The sequence below is a fragment of the Tympanuchus pallidicinctus genome, unplaced genomic scaffold (genome assembly GCF_026119805.1).
Source record: "Tympanuchus pallidicinctus isolate F22 unplaced genomic scaffold, pur_lepc_1.0 scaffold65, whole genome shotgun sequence".
Lineage (NCBI taxonomy): Eukaryota > Metazoa > Chordata > Aves > Galliformes > Phasianidae > Tympanuchus > Tympanuchus pallidicinctus.
The window spans coordinates 89282-104718 of NW_026294786.1; the positions used below are offsets into that span (position 1 = coordinate 89282).

The 15437-nt window shown below is 51.3% G+C and overlaps 1 protein-coding gene and 1 long non-coding RNA gene across 11 annotated transcripts in view; both read right to left on the bottom strand.

The window, feature by feature from the left end:
- Positions 1-15437, bottom strand: part of VPS45 (vacuolar protein sorting 45 homolog) — a 70933-nt gene that overhangs the window by 15531 nt on the left and 39965 nt on the right. The window contains exons 1-11 of one of the 10 annotated variants that reach the window (XM_052665372.1): positions 11330-11503; positions 11122-11256; positions 10985-11045; positions 8353-8432; positions 7838-7906; positions 7409-7546; positions 6909-7019; positions 5543-5677; positions 5073-5186; positions 4297-4464; positions 639-797 (exon numbers count right to left, since the gene is read on the bottom strand). The exons of 4 other annotated variants lie outside the window; for them this stretch is intronic. In XM_052665372.1, coding sequence (XP_052521332.1) covers positions 639-797; positions 4297-4464; positions 5073-5186; positions 5543-5677; positions 6909-7019; positions 7409-7546; positions 7838-7906; positions 8353-8432; positions 10985-11045; positions 11122-11256; positions 11330-11422 — 1263 coding nt within the window. In that variant the 5' untranslated portion in view covers positions 11423-11503. Of the gene's footprint in view, positions 1-638; positions 798-4296; positions 4465-5072; positions 5187-5542; positions 5678-6908; positions 7020-7408; positions 7547-7837; positions 7907-8352; positions 8433-10984; positions 11046-11121; positions 11257-11329; positions 11504-15437 lie in introns of those variants that run through there. 5 more of the 10 variants (XM_052665378.1, XM_052665373.1, XM_052665374.1 and 2 more) reach the window with 5 other exon arrangements.
- Positions 3502-4290, bottom strand: LOC128072014 (uncharacterized). The gene is made up of 2 exons (XR_008202059.1): positions 4172-4290; positions 3502-4032 (listed from the first exon to the last, which is right to left on the bottom strand). It is a non-coding gene; the product is annotated as an uncharacterized LOC128072014 (long non-coding RNA).

A 15437-nucleotide genomic window follows, 5' to 3' on the forward strand; every position in this document is an offset into this window, starting at 1 on the left:
GGCCGTCCTATCAGGTTCAGTGGAGGCACTGGGAAATGACCAAGAAGTCAGAGAGAGGAAAGAAGGAAGGGAAGTGTTCTCTGAACACAAGAAGCCATGGCACTGCCTGCATAAGGAGAAATGCTTTCATTCCCACAGTCCTCTGCAGTGACAGCAGATCAGAAGATGAAGATACAGTGACATTATCCTGCCCCTCCACCTCCTCTCCAGCTGCTCACTACATTTGTCAAGCTCTGCCACCCTCTCCCTCCCAGCCAAGCCCCCCTTACTGTTTTGGTTAAGTCCCTTGCTACAGCTATTGCCTATTCAGCAGGAGGTGGAAGAAGGAGAAAGGAAAAGTGCGTGCCATACACCAGGTCTAGACTCCTGCCAAACACTCCATCTCTGCTTTGTAGAATCCTTCATGATATCACTGATTTTGGAAATGGACATTAAGTAATTAGCGACGCCTTTAACATCTATAGGCCCCAGCCAAGCTCCGTGCTCTTACTGAGAAGTGTGGTGCAATTCAACAGAAAAAAAGTATTATGCTACGTTAAGGCAAGCAACAGGCATCCTCCAGAACTAAGAACAATCCGACACCTGTGTGCCCTTCTGCCCCGCTCATTCATCCAGCAGAAGGAGAAATACTGCATTACCTTTCGGTATCTCTCAGAAACACCCCTATTCTTGAGATCTGCCATCAGCCCTGGCAGGCTGTTGCTGCTGTGCCGCTCGTAGTGCAGGGCATAGAGCATCACCAGCCGGGCAGCATCGAGCTCAGTCACCTTGGGGTTCTGCAGGAGGCGCCGCACATTCTGCAACAAGATACAAAGTGGGATTAATGGAGAGGCCTTCAGAGCACATTAAATCAGATAACATCAAGCCCATTGCTTAGTAACAAAATTGCAAGCAGGGGGAACGCAGGGAATTAAGCGACCATAAGCAACAGACCTGAGCTTCTTATATGCTCTTTGTTTAGATTTACTGCAGTATAATGGACTGCAAGTTGTTTTCATGACTGGAATCCCCTGTAATTCTCTGTAACTCTCATAATGAGCTTCACAGTGAGCCCAGCTCAGTGCACTCCTCCCAGATGGGGTCGCAGAAGCTTGCAGAAACCTTTAATCTTTGCCCTTTCCTTTTCCAACCTGAATACAGCAAAAGCTGGCCCACAGGTTCCATCGTAATATCAACCATCAAGGAAAAAGTGCTAGCAGAGCTACAGTTTGTTTTGTTGTGGAAGGTGTGGGAATGAAGCATCGAAGTCTCAGACAATCTCTGGATGTGAGAAGTGTGGGGCTGGGGGGAAGCAAACAAAGCACTTTGAAACAAAGAATTAAAGCACGGAAAGGCAAAGAAAGATTACTGGAGAAATAAATACAGAAATCCACAGTTATTTACTTCTAACATGCAGATTATTCGTTTTTCTGCCGAACAGAACATGGCAGCATTGTAAACACAAGGACTGCACATCCCAGAGGCCACCAGCTAAAGCATTTCCAGAACAGACTCAGAAGCCCTGAGGCATGCCATGTTCCCTGCAGGGACTGCGGGCAGGACGTTATTCTATCTTGTCAGCTGACAGTTTGCCCTGTAAGTGCTACTCCTCGTCCTCACAACAAAAGCACTTATTTCCTCTCTGCAGCTTCTCAGTCGCTGCGCAGAGCCGTACAGTTGAGATACTGAACTTAACAGAGGAAAAAACACCAGAGCCAAGTTGGCAGCTTAGGAGAGCAGTGGGAGCAACAGGCCACCAACGCCAAGCCTGGAGATGGATCTCAAGGAAGAGGCAGCACTGCTGTCTGCACCTGCAGGTTAAGGACCGGACTGCACTTCAGGGCACAACAAAGTCTGCAGTCCTCCCTGTGCTTAAAGCAAAACATCAGCCTGTATTGACTCAAGTGTAAGAGAGCAGCAGAGCTTCCAGTCGTACAGCGATTGAAACGGCACTTCCAAGACAGGGACAGAACCAGCGAGGAGGATTTTTTCCATGCTACAGCAGAACATGACCTTCAAACACTCCAAAAATCCCAGCACATCTTGGCAACATTCTCCCAGCCTCCCAGAACAGAGAGGCAGCACGGAAATATTCAGTGAACAGCTGTGAAACAATACTGTAACAGTTGTTACCGACCGAACTGATTCAGCTGTGTTTGTTGCCATCCGTTCCACTGATGCAGACCAGTTACAAAAACATGGGGTGAAATCCTGGCTGCTCGCTGTTCACTGAAGCTAAAGAGGAAACTCTTCTTGCGGTCAGGGATTCACCTGCCAGGGTGAGGGCAGAGTCCCACAGCGATGCCTGCTTGCCACGTTCTGGATCCTGTGCTGGCAGCACAGTGGCAGGCAATGCCTCTATAAGCGGGAAACTTGTAAACAGAAAAGCTATTGTCCATCTAAGGAGATGGGATTCAAAACCTCCCATTCATCTCTCAAGGCTCATGTGCAATGTCAGGATTAATAAGAGACCAGGAAAAGAATAACCAAAACGTACTGTTCTCAGGGGCCCCAGGCCACCACAGAAATTAACAATTGCTGAAGTTACATCAGTGGAAGAACAATTCTGCCTTTATTTTGTGCACTGGTTATTCTTCATTGTGTCTGTGGCCTTGCCCCTTCGCTGCCATTAAGAGACTGCAGCAGGGAACAGCCTGGGGCACTGCAACTAAAGAGATACCGATCTCTCATATAGAAAGACACCACTTCCATTTTTGCATTTTGCATTTATTCTCTAGCTGCTATTTGGTTTTCAGTCCCTCTCAGTTGATAGAAACACAACACAGCCCTTTAGGCATGCGGCTGTAAAGAAATGCAGGCAGCCTATGTGCCATAAAAACTGCAGAACACCACTCAGTGCAGACCTGAATTAGGTGAGCCTCGCTAACAACCTGACCACCACCGCGTGCCACTCAGTGGGGGTGCCCTCCCTCCATCTCAATCCAGCTTCCAGCACTGCCACGTATTCCTCTAACCCTGAAGCTGTAACGTGCAATTGCTCCACCTCCAGAAGTTCACGTCAGCCCTTCCTCCAGTGAATCTGAGGTAACCGACTACAATAAAAACCAACATTTTTTCAAAATGGACCCCAATGCCAAGCACCCAACTTTCAGCACTCAAACTCTGTGCTGCCTTCAGCAGAGCATCTGCTTGTAACATCAGAAACAAAGATCACAGACAGACATGGCTGATAGACTAGAGGTCAAACATTTGTCTTTTAACCTGCACAAGAAACCTAGAAACCATGACATAGCAAGAGAGCATGAGGGGTTGTGCTCAGCAAATGCATTTTATGGTTACAATCCCACTTCAATACTTGGTCATCAAAATTCTACCAAATATAAGCTATCAAGTCCCATCTATCTGCTGGTAGATCCATAGAGCTGTGATGATTTCAGCACGTCTATGCTGATTTACATCAGCTCAGGATCTGGCAATAGACAGCAGTGCTCGAAGAGCTGATGTTATCACTTAGCCACCCACCTGGACAACAGAGTAACAGAGGTAAAGAAAACATGTCTGTCAAATCTGTTCAAAATTCTTTTTATTTTCTAATCAAAGTGTGAATGAGTCCATTATATGCTGTAACTTCTATCCCAGCTATAAAAAAATAAATGATTCGCTTTCTAATACTGAGTCAGTGGTTGAACTCTGCTATAATACAGTCACTCTTAACAATACTGCTATTTTCTCTGAATAGTTAGCAGCCACAATTCATCATTATTGACATACTGTCAGATATTAGGTCAGGTCATGGAATCCAACAAGGCAGCACAGGGTCAAAACTTCAGTCTAAACTCAGCTACAACAGAAGTCTCTTGTAGGCTTTTTCAGTCCTCTCTGCCAAAGAAATCTTTTATCTAAAAAGCTTTTCACTGTTTTACACTGTTTTTCAGAAAAGAAGTAAAAGTCATCATCCCAAGGAATGGTCTGGTTTAGTTATGGATTCCATTTCTTCTCCTTCCCAACAAATACAAGAAGCTCCTGCATAGGGGTCCAAGTTTTGTTTTACTGGTGCCTATCCAGGCAGCTTGCCAGGTCCCAACCAGCCACCTACAATGAAGGAATGCTGTGCTGTGAAACGTAGACAGACTCTGCAAAGATGCTTCTCAAGCCAGTTATTAACTCTGATTCATCCCCATCGGAACTGAACAGGTAGGAGAAGAGTAATCCTAACATCTCACGTCCCTACCCTGCAGGACATCTGCACGCAAAACTCCCACTGATTTTCAGCATCAAACTTCCATCAGCAGGAGGCTGCCAGGAGCAAAACATCTGAATTCAAAGGACCGCAGCCAGGTTCCGAGCCCGAAGTACCTGGAGGGCGCTGGAATGGTCGCTGTGACAGGCCAGCTCCTGCTCCACCTCGGACACCTCCAGCAGGTTGCGCTCACCAACCAGTCGCGAGAGCTCTCCTACCACCGTCACGTGCTTTGACACCGTGCCTGACATCTTCTTGAACTGAGGGTAGTTCTCCACGAATGCCTGCGAGGGGGAAACCAGAGCGACACCTTCTTCAGAATAAAAGCAGCAGACAAGAGTGGTTTATACAATTTGTCACTGGGTTGTACAGATCCACTAATAAGCAAGACCGCTGCAGGTGCACGGATGGTCAGGCACCTCAAATCCAGAAAAAGACTGGAAGATTTCTGCTTTTTGTTTACACCCAAAATAAAAGAACACATCAAGTAACTCCAGAGACACTGCCAGGATTCTTTAAATCGTCAGCAGCGACTGAATTAACAGACCCTGCTGTGGGCAGCTGCCAAGTGACCCAGCTCAGACAGGAAGTCTACACAGCCACACTGGGTTACGCCAAGTACCTGAACTAGAGCTTATCAACTCAGCTGGGGGGATTCTGGCTTCCAGCAGGCTCTAAAAGCAGCTCAGGGAGCAGACAGAGCAAGCAGGCAGTGCTGCAGCGGTGCAGAAAGGCCAACCCCAGGGTCTGGATCCCAGTAAAAAATACCGTGCTGAACACAGGACAGTGGTTCCTGCCCCACTGATCACTCACTGCAGAGGTCTGAACTGAATGCAGACTGCCAGCGTGCAGTCAGCAGTGACCTGCACTACCTGCCAAGTCCTGTCTGTACCTTCATATCTGCTATGGATTCCAGCTTCTGCTGCTCCTTAGGTTTCCTCTTCTGGAAATCCTCCATAAGATTCTTGATGTTACTGCCAATCTCTGCAAAGTTCAGGTACATGTTCTGCATGGAACAAGGAGGGCAGCTGAGAGAAAACCATCTGAACACGAGTTCTAATACAGCTAAGACACAGAGACACTCTGAACCCAAAACACTTCAGTACCACTGCAGATCACCTCATCTATTTGACACTCAAACTTGACCAAACAGCTTTGTGATTGGTCCAGATTTTATTTACAACTATCACAAAACCGTGTTATTGCACATCAGATACTGCCTGCACGACACAGTGACTTTCACCCTACATAAACTTTCCTCCCCTTAACACTCAAAGTCACTGAAGGACCGAAAGGTTCCAAGAACGGAACCTGACATTCAGCTACTCAGGGAGATCCCCACCGTAAGACACAGCCACCTACGTTGGCGTAGAACTCGTCGTTCTCAGCAGACAGGACCACCTCTCGGAGATCCTTACTGATGCCCGGCACACGCGAGAGGTCAACGCGGTTGTTGTTGATGCCCAGCAATTCATGAACCATAGCCTGGTACGTCCACTGGCACATGGGGAGAGAGAAAGGCGAGCATTGGCTTCAGCACGGTACCACACTGCGCTGGAAAAGATTTCAGGCTGCTCAAGGTCATTTCCCATTCCTCCCGTAACAGGGCGGACTCAGAGGGTCTCCTCCTCAAACTTCTGTCAGAACATTACAGTCAGAAATAAATGCTGTTCCTATCACAAAGGATCTCGGTGTCAGAGGTGCTGATGCCAACACGTAGGAAAACCACCCCCATCCGAGGCTGCTTACCGCAGGTACGTTCAAAGGAAATGACTCTAAAAGCACAACTGGGATTCGTATTCCTGTTCCAGCAGCTCTATTTGCCACCATTAGCTCCCCCTTCTCCTGTGAATGAACATTTATTTTTGGCTGCAGAGGTTCCACAGTTACAAACTATGATTTCCTACACACTCCTGTGTTTCTTACACAGCAATTGGAGAGTTCCTGTACATCAGTGAGCTACTATATTTATTCTGGGAAGACTCATTTCAATTTAGAGAGAAAACTGAAGGCTGATCAGAGTGCTGGCATGCCTGACGCTGCATTTACATTCATTTGACTCTCTCTTCTGGACAGAAAATCTCCACACAGCAGACAACACTTTTGGTACCCTGTGCTGAGTGCTGTCCTTAACTCTACAAGCCACATGTGAGCTTGGCTGCTGACTATCAGATTGCTCCAGTGCACAAGGATCGCCACCAGCTCCCACACAGCGCTGCCTGCAGCTGGGGTAACCCAGAGTGACTTGAGATCTGAGCATATCCCACAGGAAGGAGAGAAACAGAGCGATGCCAGGTCTGCAGCCCAGCGACAACGCAGCAAAGAAACAAACACAGAAAAATGCTGCCACCCATCAACAACAAAGAACGAGAAATTCGCCCGGACAAGGCCACTCTGTAAACGTGGCCACGTGCTACCAAGCAGCCTGCACAGACACACCATTTAACACAACACTGCTGAGACACCAGGACTCTAAATGCAAAGTGTGTCTTGTGAAAGTGTACTTGATCTGATCTTTGGCCACCTCTGCCTCTGAAGCCAACACGTACAATCCACGCTCAACAGTCTGAAAATTGAGCCACAAGATAAAAGAAAGATTGCAGAAGAACGGGGGCGATACTTTTTACCCCTGAATACAAACCGCACCGTCAGGCTGTGAGCAACTGCCACGAGGCTCTGCGCACTGCCAGCACTCACTGCTACCCCTCGGACAGCTGAGGTGATTCACCTGGTTCAGCAGGGGGGTGATGGCATCGTCTGAGCGGTCCAGAATAAGGAGCAAAGGAGGAACCTCAGTGCGACGGAAGTCAAACAGCTCATACTCTTTAGTGATTACTTGCTGTTGAGAAACATACAAACAAAAACACACTTGGTTATAAGTATACCTGGAAAAAGTTCCCCCTCGCTTTTGTAACGGATGAATAAAAAGTGAAAAGCTGGAGAAAAACAAGTTGCACTGCTATCTCAGTCTACACTGCTATTGAGAAAACAGCTCCTGCTTTCAAAAGGCATCAGTAACACACTGCAGTTAATGGGACTTGTGAGAAATAAGGGCCTTCGCTTCTTGCATAGGTTGGGGGAGGCAGAAACAAGGGGATGCGACCTGCCGAAAGCCACGTAACATAGAAATGGAAGGACTGACAAGAACTGGCTAAAGAACATTATGGAAAAAACGTTCAACAAAAATTAAGCAAAGTTGCCAAACTCACTTAACAGTGCTCACCGCACCTTCACACATTCAGCAAGCCTCTTTGCTGGCTCAGAAGAGAGTTGGTATCGAATCATGGGGCATTTCTTCAGGGACAGAAGCAGAGCAGTCAGCCCTTGAGTTGTCCTGGACAGCTGGGCTGGATCCCAGCTGCGACCCTAGAAGGAAAGGTTGCTTGAGAGGTGGACGTGCCATCCCCAGCCCTTTGTCCCATGAAGCTGCATTTCCCTCCAAGCAGAACTACATGTTGACTACAGGAGCAGGTACACCAAAGGCCACAGTCCAGACTGTAATTCCTGCTAACAACCAGCCACCCTCTGGGGCTGGACACGGCATTCTGCCTGCTGGGCAACCACTGCCACTGCACCCACTTGGCTGTGGCTACTGGGCTCTCTGTCACCACAAAACAAGGCCCCGGAGCCCTGCAGGACAGTTAGCTTTTTGCATACCTGGCAGCAGCCCAAGAGGTTGAGAGAAAAAACGTGTGGATTCACTGCAATGTAATCTCCATAGAACTCCTGCCAACAAGTGAAAGCAAATACAGTTAATGCCCTGCCAAGCCCTGTTCAGCCCACAAGAGCATGTGTATTGGCAACGGTAAAACCCTAAGCGCTGCACTCACTGACTCTGATCACTTCTCCTTCCTCCATGCCTACATACTCATAATCTTTACACTTCTGCTGACAACTCCACTGCACTTCCTGTTGTACTTTTCATGTAGATAGCTCTCTATTGATGCCAACAAACACGCAGCAGCCTTGTGAAACGATGCCAGCAGCACCAGCAGCAGCTCCAGCAACTGGAGGGCAGAGAGAAATGGAACACACGGGTTTTCCGCAGTGTTGTTGCTCACTGTTCAAGACCTCCAGAGTTCTCCTTTTGAGACATGCATGTTTGCTAGCGTGTGTATTCACCTCCTAATGCCCTCGGATTAAGAAATCTACTTAAAAGATTCAAAATTCACCTGAATTTCTGCCACAACTTCCTGTTCATCAGCCTCAGCTAATGCCTTGATATCACTCTTACTGATCACATTACTGAAATCTGAAAGAAAACAACAGAGAAAGAGCAGTTGGGCTCCGTGAGTGACACAGAACACAAGAACACCACAGCACAGCATGACCCGATTCTCCCCTGGAGCAGGAGTGGACTGCAACACAATTTGCCTTCACACCCATAATTACTGTGCAGGTAGCCTCTCTTGCCTCTCCCTGCTCAGCATCTGCTCAATTAGGTAACGCCATACACGGCTGTAATTAGTAGATTTATAAAGCTAAAAGATAAGCACTGTTAACTAGTTTAACACTGTGGCCAGCTTACTGCAAGCTGGAGCTTCTCAGCATCGCCGTGTCAGCAGGTCACCACCACCCGCCCCTGCAACCCGGAGCTGCTCCTCCAGCACTGCGGGCCCACAGGGACACCTGGAGGCCACTGCGGATCACTGCCCAGAACCTGGCGCGCACGACGGCTGCACCTCACCAGAAAGGCCGCTGTAGTTACATTTCCATTTCCAAACCTACCGAATATTCGACAGCACGAACAGAACGCGTGAGGAACTCCTGCCTCATCCACCAGGGCTACAAGACGCTGCGTTCTGGGTTTGGCCCAACAAGTTAACATTGTCTCTGAATGATTTACCTTCAAGAGTTGGGCCAGTGTCTCATCTCTGTTTCCACTGTAATAAAGGCACTCTAAAGCCAGCTTCTTTCATGTTTACGAAGCACCGCGAGGCTTCAAAATCCCTGAAGTTTTCAGGAACAGCCATAGCAGAGTGATATGGGTTATGGCATTGCTTTAGGAAGATTCTTATCAGTTGTTTCAGTTTAACTATTTTATTTTATATGCACGTAACTTTTTCTAAAACAATTTCATAGAATGGCTTCAGTTGGAAGGGATCTCAGAGATCACAGAGCTCAAAGCCCTCTGCCATGGGCTGGATGCTCCCCCTCCCCACGTCAGGCTGCCCAGGGCCCCATGCAGCACAGCTTTAGGCACCTCCAGGGACGGGGCACCCACACATTGGGCTGCACATCGGGCAGCAGCGTCATGGCCTCATCACACCCTCACTGAAAACATTCCCCAGTGTCAGCCTAAATCTCCCCTCTCATTTTAAAGTGCTCCCCTTTATCCAATCACTATCTGAGGAAAAAGTTGGTTTTTCTTATAACCACCGTTTAAGTACTGGAAGGCTGCTCTCAGGTCTCCCTGGAGCCCTCTCTCCTCCAGGCTGACACCCCCAGCTCCCTCAGCCTTTCTTTGCAGGAAAGGTGCTCCAGCCCTTTGACAATCTTCATGGCCTCCTTGAATCCTCTCCAACAGCTGTTTTTCTTGTGCTGGGGCCCAGCCCTGGACGCACTACTCCAGATGGGGCCTCACGAGGGCAGAGCAGAGGGGGAAAATCCCTCCCTGCCCCACTGCCACCCTTTTGCTGGTGCAGCCCAGGATGCAGTTGGCCTGGTAGGCTGTGAGCATTCACACCTCCAGCTTCTCATCCATCAGAACTCTCAAACCCTTCTCTGCAGGACAGCTCTTAAGGAGTTCTTCTCCCAGTCTGTACTCGTATCTGGGACTGCCCCGACCCAACACTGCCTTCAGCCCTGTTGAACCTCACTGAGTTTATACGTGGGCCCATTCCTCAGCCTGCCCAGCTCCCTTTGGACACCATCCCTTCCTTCTGCTGTGCCAACTGCACCGCTCCACTCTGCGGAGAGGGACCTGGGTGTCCTGGTGGACGACAGGTCGGCCATGAGCCAGCAGTGTGCCCTTGTGGCCAAAAAGGCCAATGGCATCCTGGAGTGCATTGCAAAGAGCGTGGCCAGCAGGTCGAGGGAGGCGATCCTCCCCTCTGCTCTGCCCTGGTAAGGCCTCATCTGGAGCACTGTGTCCAGTTCTGGGCTCTGTACGAAAAAAGACAGGGATCTCTTGGAAAGAGTCCAGGAGAAGGCCACGAAACGCTGAAGGGCCTGGAGCATCTCCCCTATGGAGAAAGGCTAAGTGAACTGGGTCTGTGTAGCCTTGAGAAAAGATGACTGAGAGGAGACCTGATCCAGGTCTGTAAATATCAAAGGTGTGGGGGGCAGAGCGGCGAGGCCAGACTGTTTTCAGCAGTGTGTGGACACAGGACAAGAGGGAATGGCCAGAAACTGCAGCACAGGAAGTTCCACACAAATGTACTCAAGAACTTCTTTAGGTGAGGTGGCGGAGCACTGGAACAGCTGCCCAGGGAGGTGGTGGAGTCTCCTTCTCTGCAGATGCTCCAGACCCACCTGCACATCGACCTGTGCGACCTGCTGCAGGAACTGCTTTGGCAGGGGGTTGGACTCCGTGATCTCTGCAGGTCCCTTCCAACCCCTACGATTCTGTGATTCTGTGATCCACTCAGTGCCATCAGCCACTGCTGAGGCTGCACTTGGTCCCACCGTCTGCACCACCGATAAATACATTAAAGGGTAAACTTAGATCTGGCGATCTAAACAATGTAAAACCTGCCATTCAGCCATTTTCAGAATCTCAGCGGCACTCTGCCCGCGGGGGAGGCCAGCGCCTCCCATCGGCGCCTCACTGAACGTCGGGAGCTCCGAACAGCACGTACTTACAGATATAATAGATGCTGTACTTCGGCCTCCGCAGCTCCTGAATGAGGCAGTGCACGTTCTCCTGAAGGAACACACAGCGACAGAGCGGCGATCAGAGGCGCTCAGCCCCACCGTCTCCCCGCGGGGAGGGCTCTCACCTTGGTGGGCCGCAGGAAGCAGACGGCCTTCAGGTGCTTCATGGGCTCCCTGCCGGGGGAGTCGATGCGCTCGAAGAGGTAAACCTCCTTCTGCAGGATCTCGGACTGCGTGTACACCATGCTGACCGCGCCGGGCTGCGGGGAGCGCCGCGTCACCGCGCGCCGAACACCGGCCCCGCGCCCCGCCCGGCCCGGCCCCGCCGCTCACCGTCTCCCGGTCCATCAGGAGCACCTTCATGCCCGGCCCGCTGTCCTCGATCATTTTCGACACGTACTGCTTCACGGCGAGAACGGCGTTCATCTCCGCTGTGCGCCTCAGCCCCGCTCCGCTCCGCGCCGGGCCGCGCAGCCCTCCAGCGGCAGGGGATGGCGGGAGCGGCGCGGGGACGGACTACGGCTCCCGGCATGCCGCGCGGCGCCGCACTTCCGCTCCTGCGCGCCCCACGGCGCTGGACTACGGCTCCCGGCATGCCGCGCGGCGCGGCACTTCCGCTCCTGCGCGCCCCACGGCGCTGGACTACGGCTCCCGGCATGCCTCGCAGAGCGCTCCTATCTTTGCTTTCCGGGCGACGCGCAGCTCGCACGGAGGTTTTCAGGAAGGAGCCGTATCAGTGTGACACAGGTTGGTGGCGTTGCTTTCTGGACATCACGGAATCACAGCATGTAGGGGTCGGAAGGGACCTCTGGAGATCACAGAATCACAGAATGGCCAGGGTTGGAAGGGACTCCAGGATCACGAAGCTCCAACTCCCTGCCACACGCACGACCACCAACCTGCCCACGTTTCACAGCAGCCCAGGCTGCCCAGGGCCCCATCCAGCCTGGCCTCCAACCCCTCCAGCGATGGACGGGGCATCGCAGCCTCTCTGGGCAGCTCTTCAGCCCCTCACCGCTCTCCCAGCACACAACTTCCCTGACCCCCAGCCTCCAGCTGCCCTCCCTCCGCTTCCAGCCGTTCCCTGCTCTCATCTCCCCTGCCCAAGAGCTGCCTCCCCTCCTGGCTGCAGGCTCCCTGCAGGCTGCACTCAGCTCAGCCCCGGCTCCTCTTCTCCGTGCTGAACGAGCCCAGCTCCCTCAGCCTGGCTTTGCAGGGAGCTGCTGCAGCCCCTGCTCATCTCCAGCTCCTCTGGCTCCTCTCCCACAGCTCCCTGTCTTTCTTGTACTGGGGCCTCCAGACCTGCACACAGTGCTGCAGATGGGGCCTCATGAGAGCAGAGCAGAGAGGGACGATCACCTCCCTATCCCTGCTGCCACCCCTCTGCTGATGGAGCCCAGGATCCCATTTGCTTTCCGAGCTGTTACCACACACTGCTGGCTCCCGTTCAGCTTTTCATCCATCAGGACCCCCAGATCCTCTGCAGAGCTGCTCTCAAGTGCCACTCCTTCCAGCCTGAACGGATGCCTGCGATTCCCACCCACTGCTAGAGCAGGTTCCCTGTGGCAGGTTGCAGTCAGCTCTTGGCTGTCTCCGGGGGAGGAGACGCCGCGACATCTCTGGACAGGGTGTCCCAGTTCTCCGGCACTCTTGTGGTAAAGAAGTTCTTCCTTGTCTTCATATGGAATTTCCCATGCTGCAGTTTGTACCCATTGCCCCTTGTCCTGTCACCGCACACCTCTTTGAATCATAGAATCATAGAGTCCTTAGAGTTGGAGGGGACCTCTGAAGGCCATCCAGTCCAGCCCCCCACTGATGAATAGGAACATCACAGCTAGATCAGGTTGCCCAGGGCCTGGTGCAGCCTCGCTTGCAAGTCCCCAGGGACATCCACCACATCTCTGGACAGCCTGTTCCAGTGCCTCACCACCCTCACTGCAAAATACGTTTCCTTATATGTAACCTAAATCTACCCTCTGAGTTTGAAGCCATTTCCTCTTGTTCTGTCACTACAGACCCTGCTAAAGAGTTTGTCCCCTTCTTTCCTGTAGCTCCCCTTCAGATACTGAGGCTGCAATCTGGTCACCTCACAGCCTTCTCTCCAGGCTGCACAGCCCCAGCTCTCTCAGCCCGTCCTCATAGGAGAGGTGTTCCGTCCCTGGGATCATTTCTGTGGCCCTCTGGACACATACCAAGAAGTCCATTTCTCTCCTGTACTGAGGACTCCACAGCTGGATGCAGTGCTTCAGGTGAGGCCTCACCAGTGCAGAGCAGAGGGGCAGGATCACCTTCCTCGCCCTGCTGGCCACACTTCTTTTAATGCAGCCCAGGATACAGCTGGCTTTCTGCCCTGCGAGGGCATGTTGCTGGCTCATGTCCAGTTTGCCATCCACCAGCACCCCCAGGTCCTTTTCAGCAGGGCCGTGCTCAATCCTTTCAGCCCCCAGCTCATACCGGTAGTGGGAGCTGCCTCGAGCCAGGTGCAAGACCTTGCATTTGCATTTGTTGAACCTCATGAGGTTTACCTGGGCCCACTGCTCAAGCCTGCCTTGGTCCCTCTGAATGGAACCCATCCCTGTGGTGTGTTGACGACACCCCACAGCTTGGTGTCATCAGCACGCTTGCTGAGGGTGCACTTGATCCCACTGTCAATGTCCTCAGTGCAGATATTGAAGAGTATCGGCCCCAGCACTGACCCCTGGGGAACAGCACTCGGCACCAGTCTCCATGCAGACACTGAGCCATTGAACGCTGCTCTCTGGACTCGATCCTGTTCAGCTGGTTCTTCGTCCGCTGAACAATCCACCTATCAAATCCATATACTTCCTATCTGGGGAGAAAGACGTTGTGGGTTACTGTGTCAAAGGCCACACTAAAGTAAGAATAGATTAAATCAGCGGCTCTTCCCTTTTCTGTTACTGCAGTGATGCCATCATAGAAGTTGGTCAAGCCACACCGATGCTTTGTCCTGGTGCAGCCACACTGATTCTCCTGCATCATCTTCATATCTTCCATGTGCCTTAGCATAGCTTCCAGGAGAATCTACTCTGTGGTCTTTCCCAGCACAGAGATGAGACTTGGTCTTGGTTGGTAGTTCCCAAGGTCATTCTTCCTACCCTTAGAAATGGCTGTGATCTTACCTTTTTTCCTGTAACTAGAGACTTCGCCCCATTGCCACAGCTTTTCAGACATCATTGTGAGGAGCTTGACGACTATCAGCCAGTTTCCTCAGGACTCTGGGATGTGTCTCAGTGGGAGACTTGTGGATGTTGAGGTTCCTCAGGTGGTCATGAATCTGATCTTTGCTTGCAGTGGGAGGAATGTTGCTTCTGCAATCCCCTCCCACCAAACCAAATGGCTGAGGGCTGTGTGGCAAGCACAGGACTGAAGTCTGCTGCCATCCACTTGATACCTATGCTTCAAATATTTTATAAACAGTCAAGCAGATTCCCTCTCAGCCTTCTCTTCTGCAGGCTGAACAGTCCCGAGATGCTCAGCCTTTCCTCATACTGGAGATGATCCCCATCGTTTTTGAACCGAGAAGCCCAGGACTGGACATGATATTCCAGATGTGGCCTCCCCAGGGCAGAGCAGAGGGGCAGAGAGCCTCCCTGGACCTGCTGGCTCCCCACTTGTAATGTACTCCTGGATACCTTTAGTCTTGACCATGAAGGCACACTGCTGACTCGTGGGCAACTTGCTGGCCACCAGGACACCCAGGTCCTTCTCAACAGACATCTTTTCCAGCAGCCCAGCCCCTAACCTGTGCTGATGCATGCAGGTGTTCCTCCCAGGTGCAGGATCCTACGCTTGCCCTCGTTGAACCTCCTGATGTTCCTCTCTGCCTCTCCGCTCTGTGCGGCTCTCACCAAACGGCAGCACAGCCTTCTGCTGTGTCAGTCACTCCTCCCATCTTTGTATCGTCAGTAAACTTGCTGAGAGTGGACGCTGCCCCTTCACCCAGATCATTCATGAGGATGCTGAACAAGTCTGGACCCCGAGCAGCGCCACTTGCTGTAGGCCTCCAACTGGACTCTTCACCGCTCTGAGCTCTATCCGTCCTCCAGTTCTCAGTTTACCTCACTCTATCCCACACTTCCTAAGCTTACCGACAAGGAAGTTATGGAAAACAGTGTTGAAAGCTTTGTCGACAGTTTTTGCCAAAACCTCATTTTAAGCAGCAGAACCACATTTTTGCTCGTATTCCTTTTACTGGTGACGTACTTCCAGAAGCTTTACTTTTTATCCTTGACTTCTCCCACCGTATTTCATTCTAAGTGGGCCTTAGCCTTCCTTGTTGTGTCCCTACAGGCCCTGAGAACATTCCTATTTACTTCCAGGAGGCTAGACTCTTTTTCCACATTTCGTAGACTTTCTTCTTCTCTTTGAGTTTTTCCACGAGCTCCTTGCTCTTCCTCACAAGTCTCCTGCCATTTTTGCC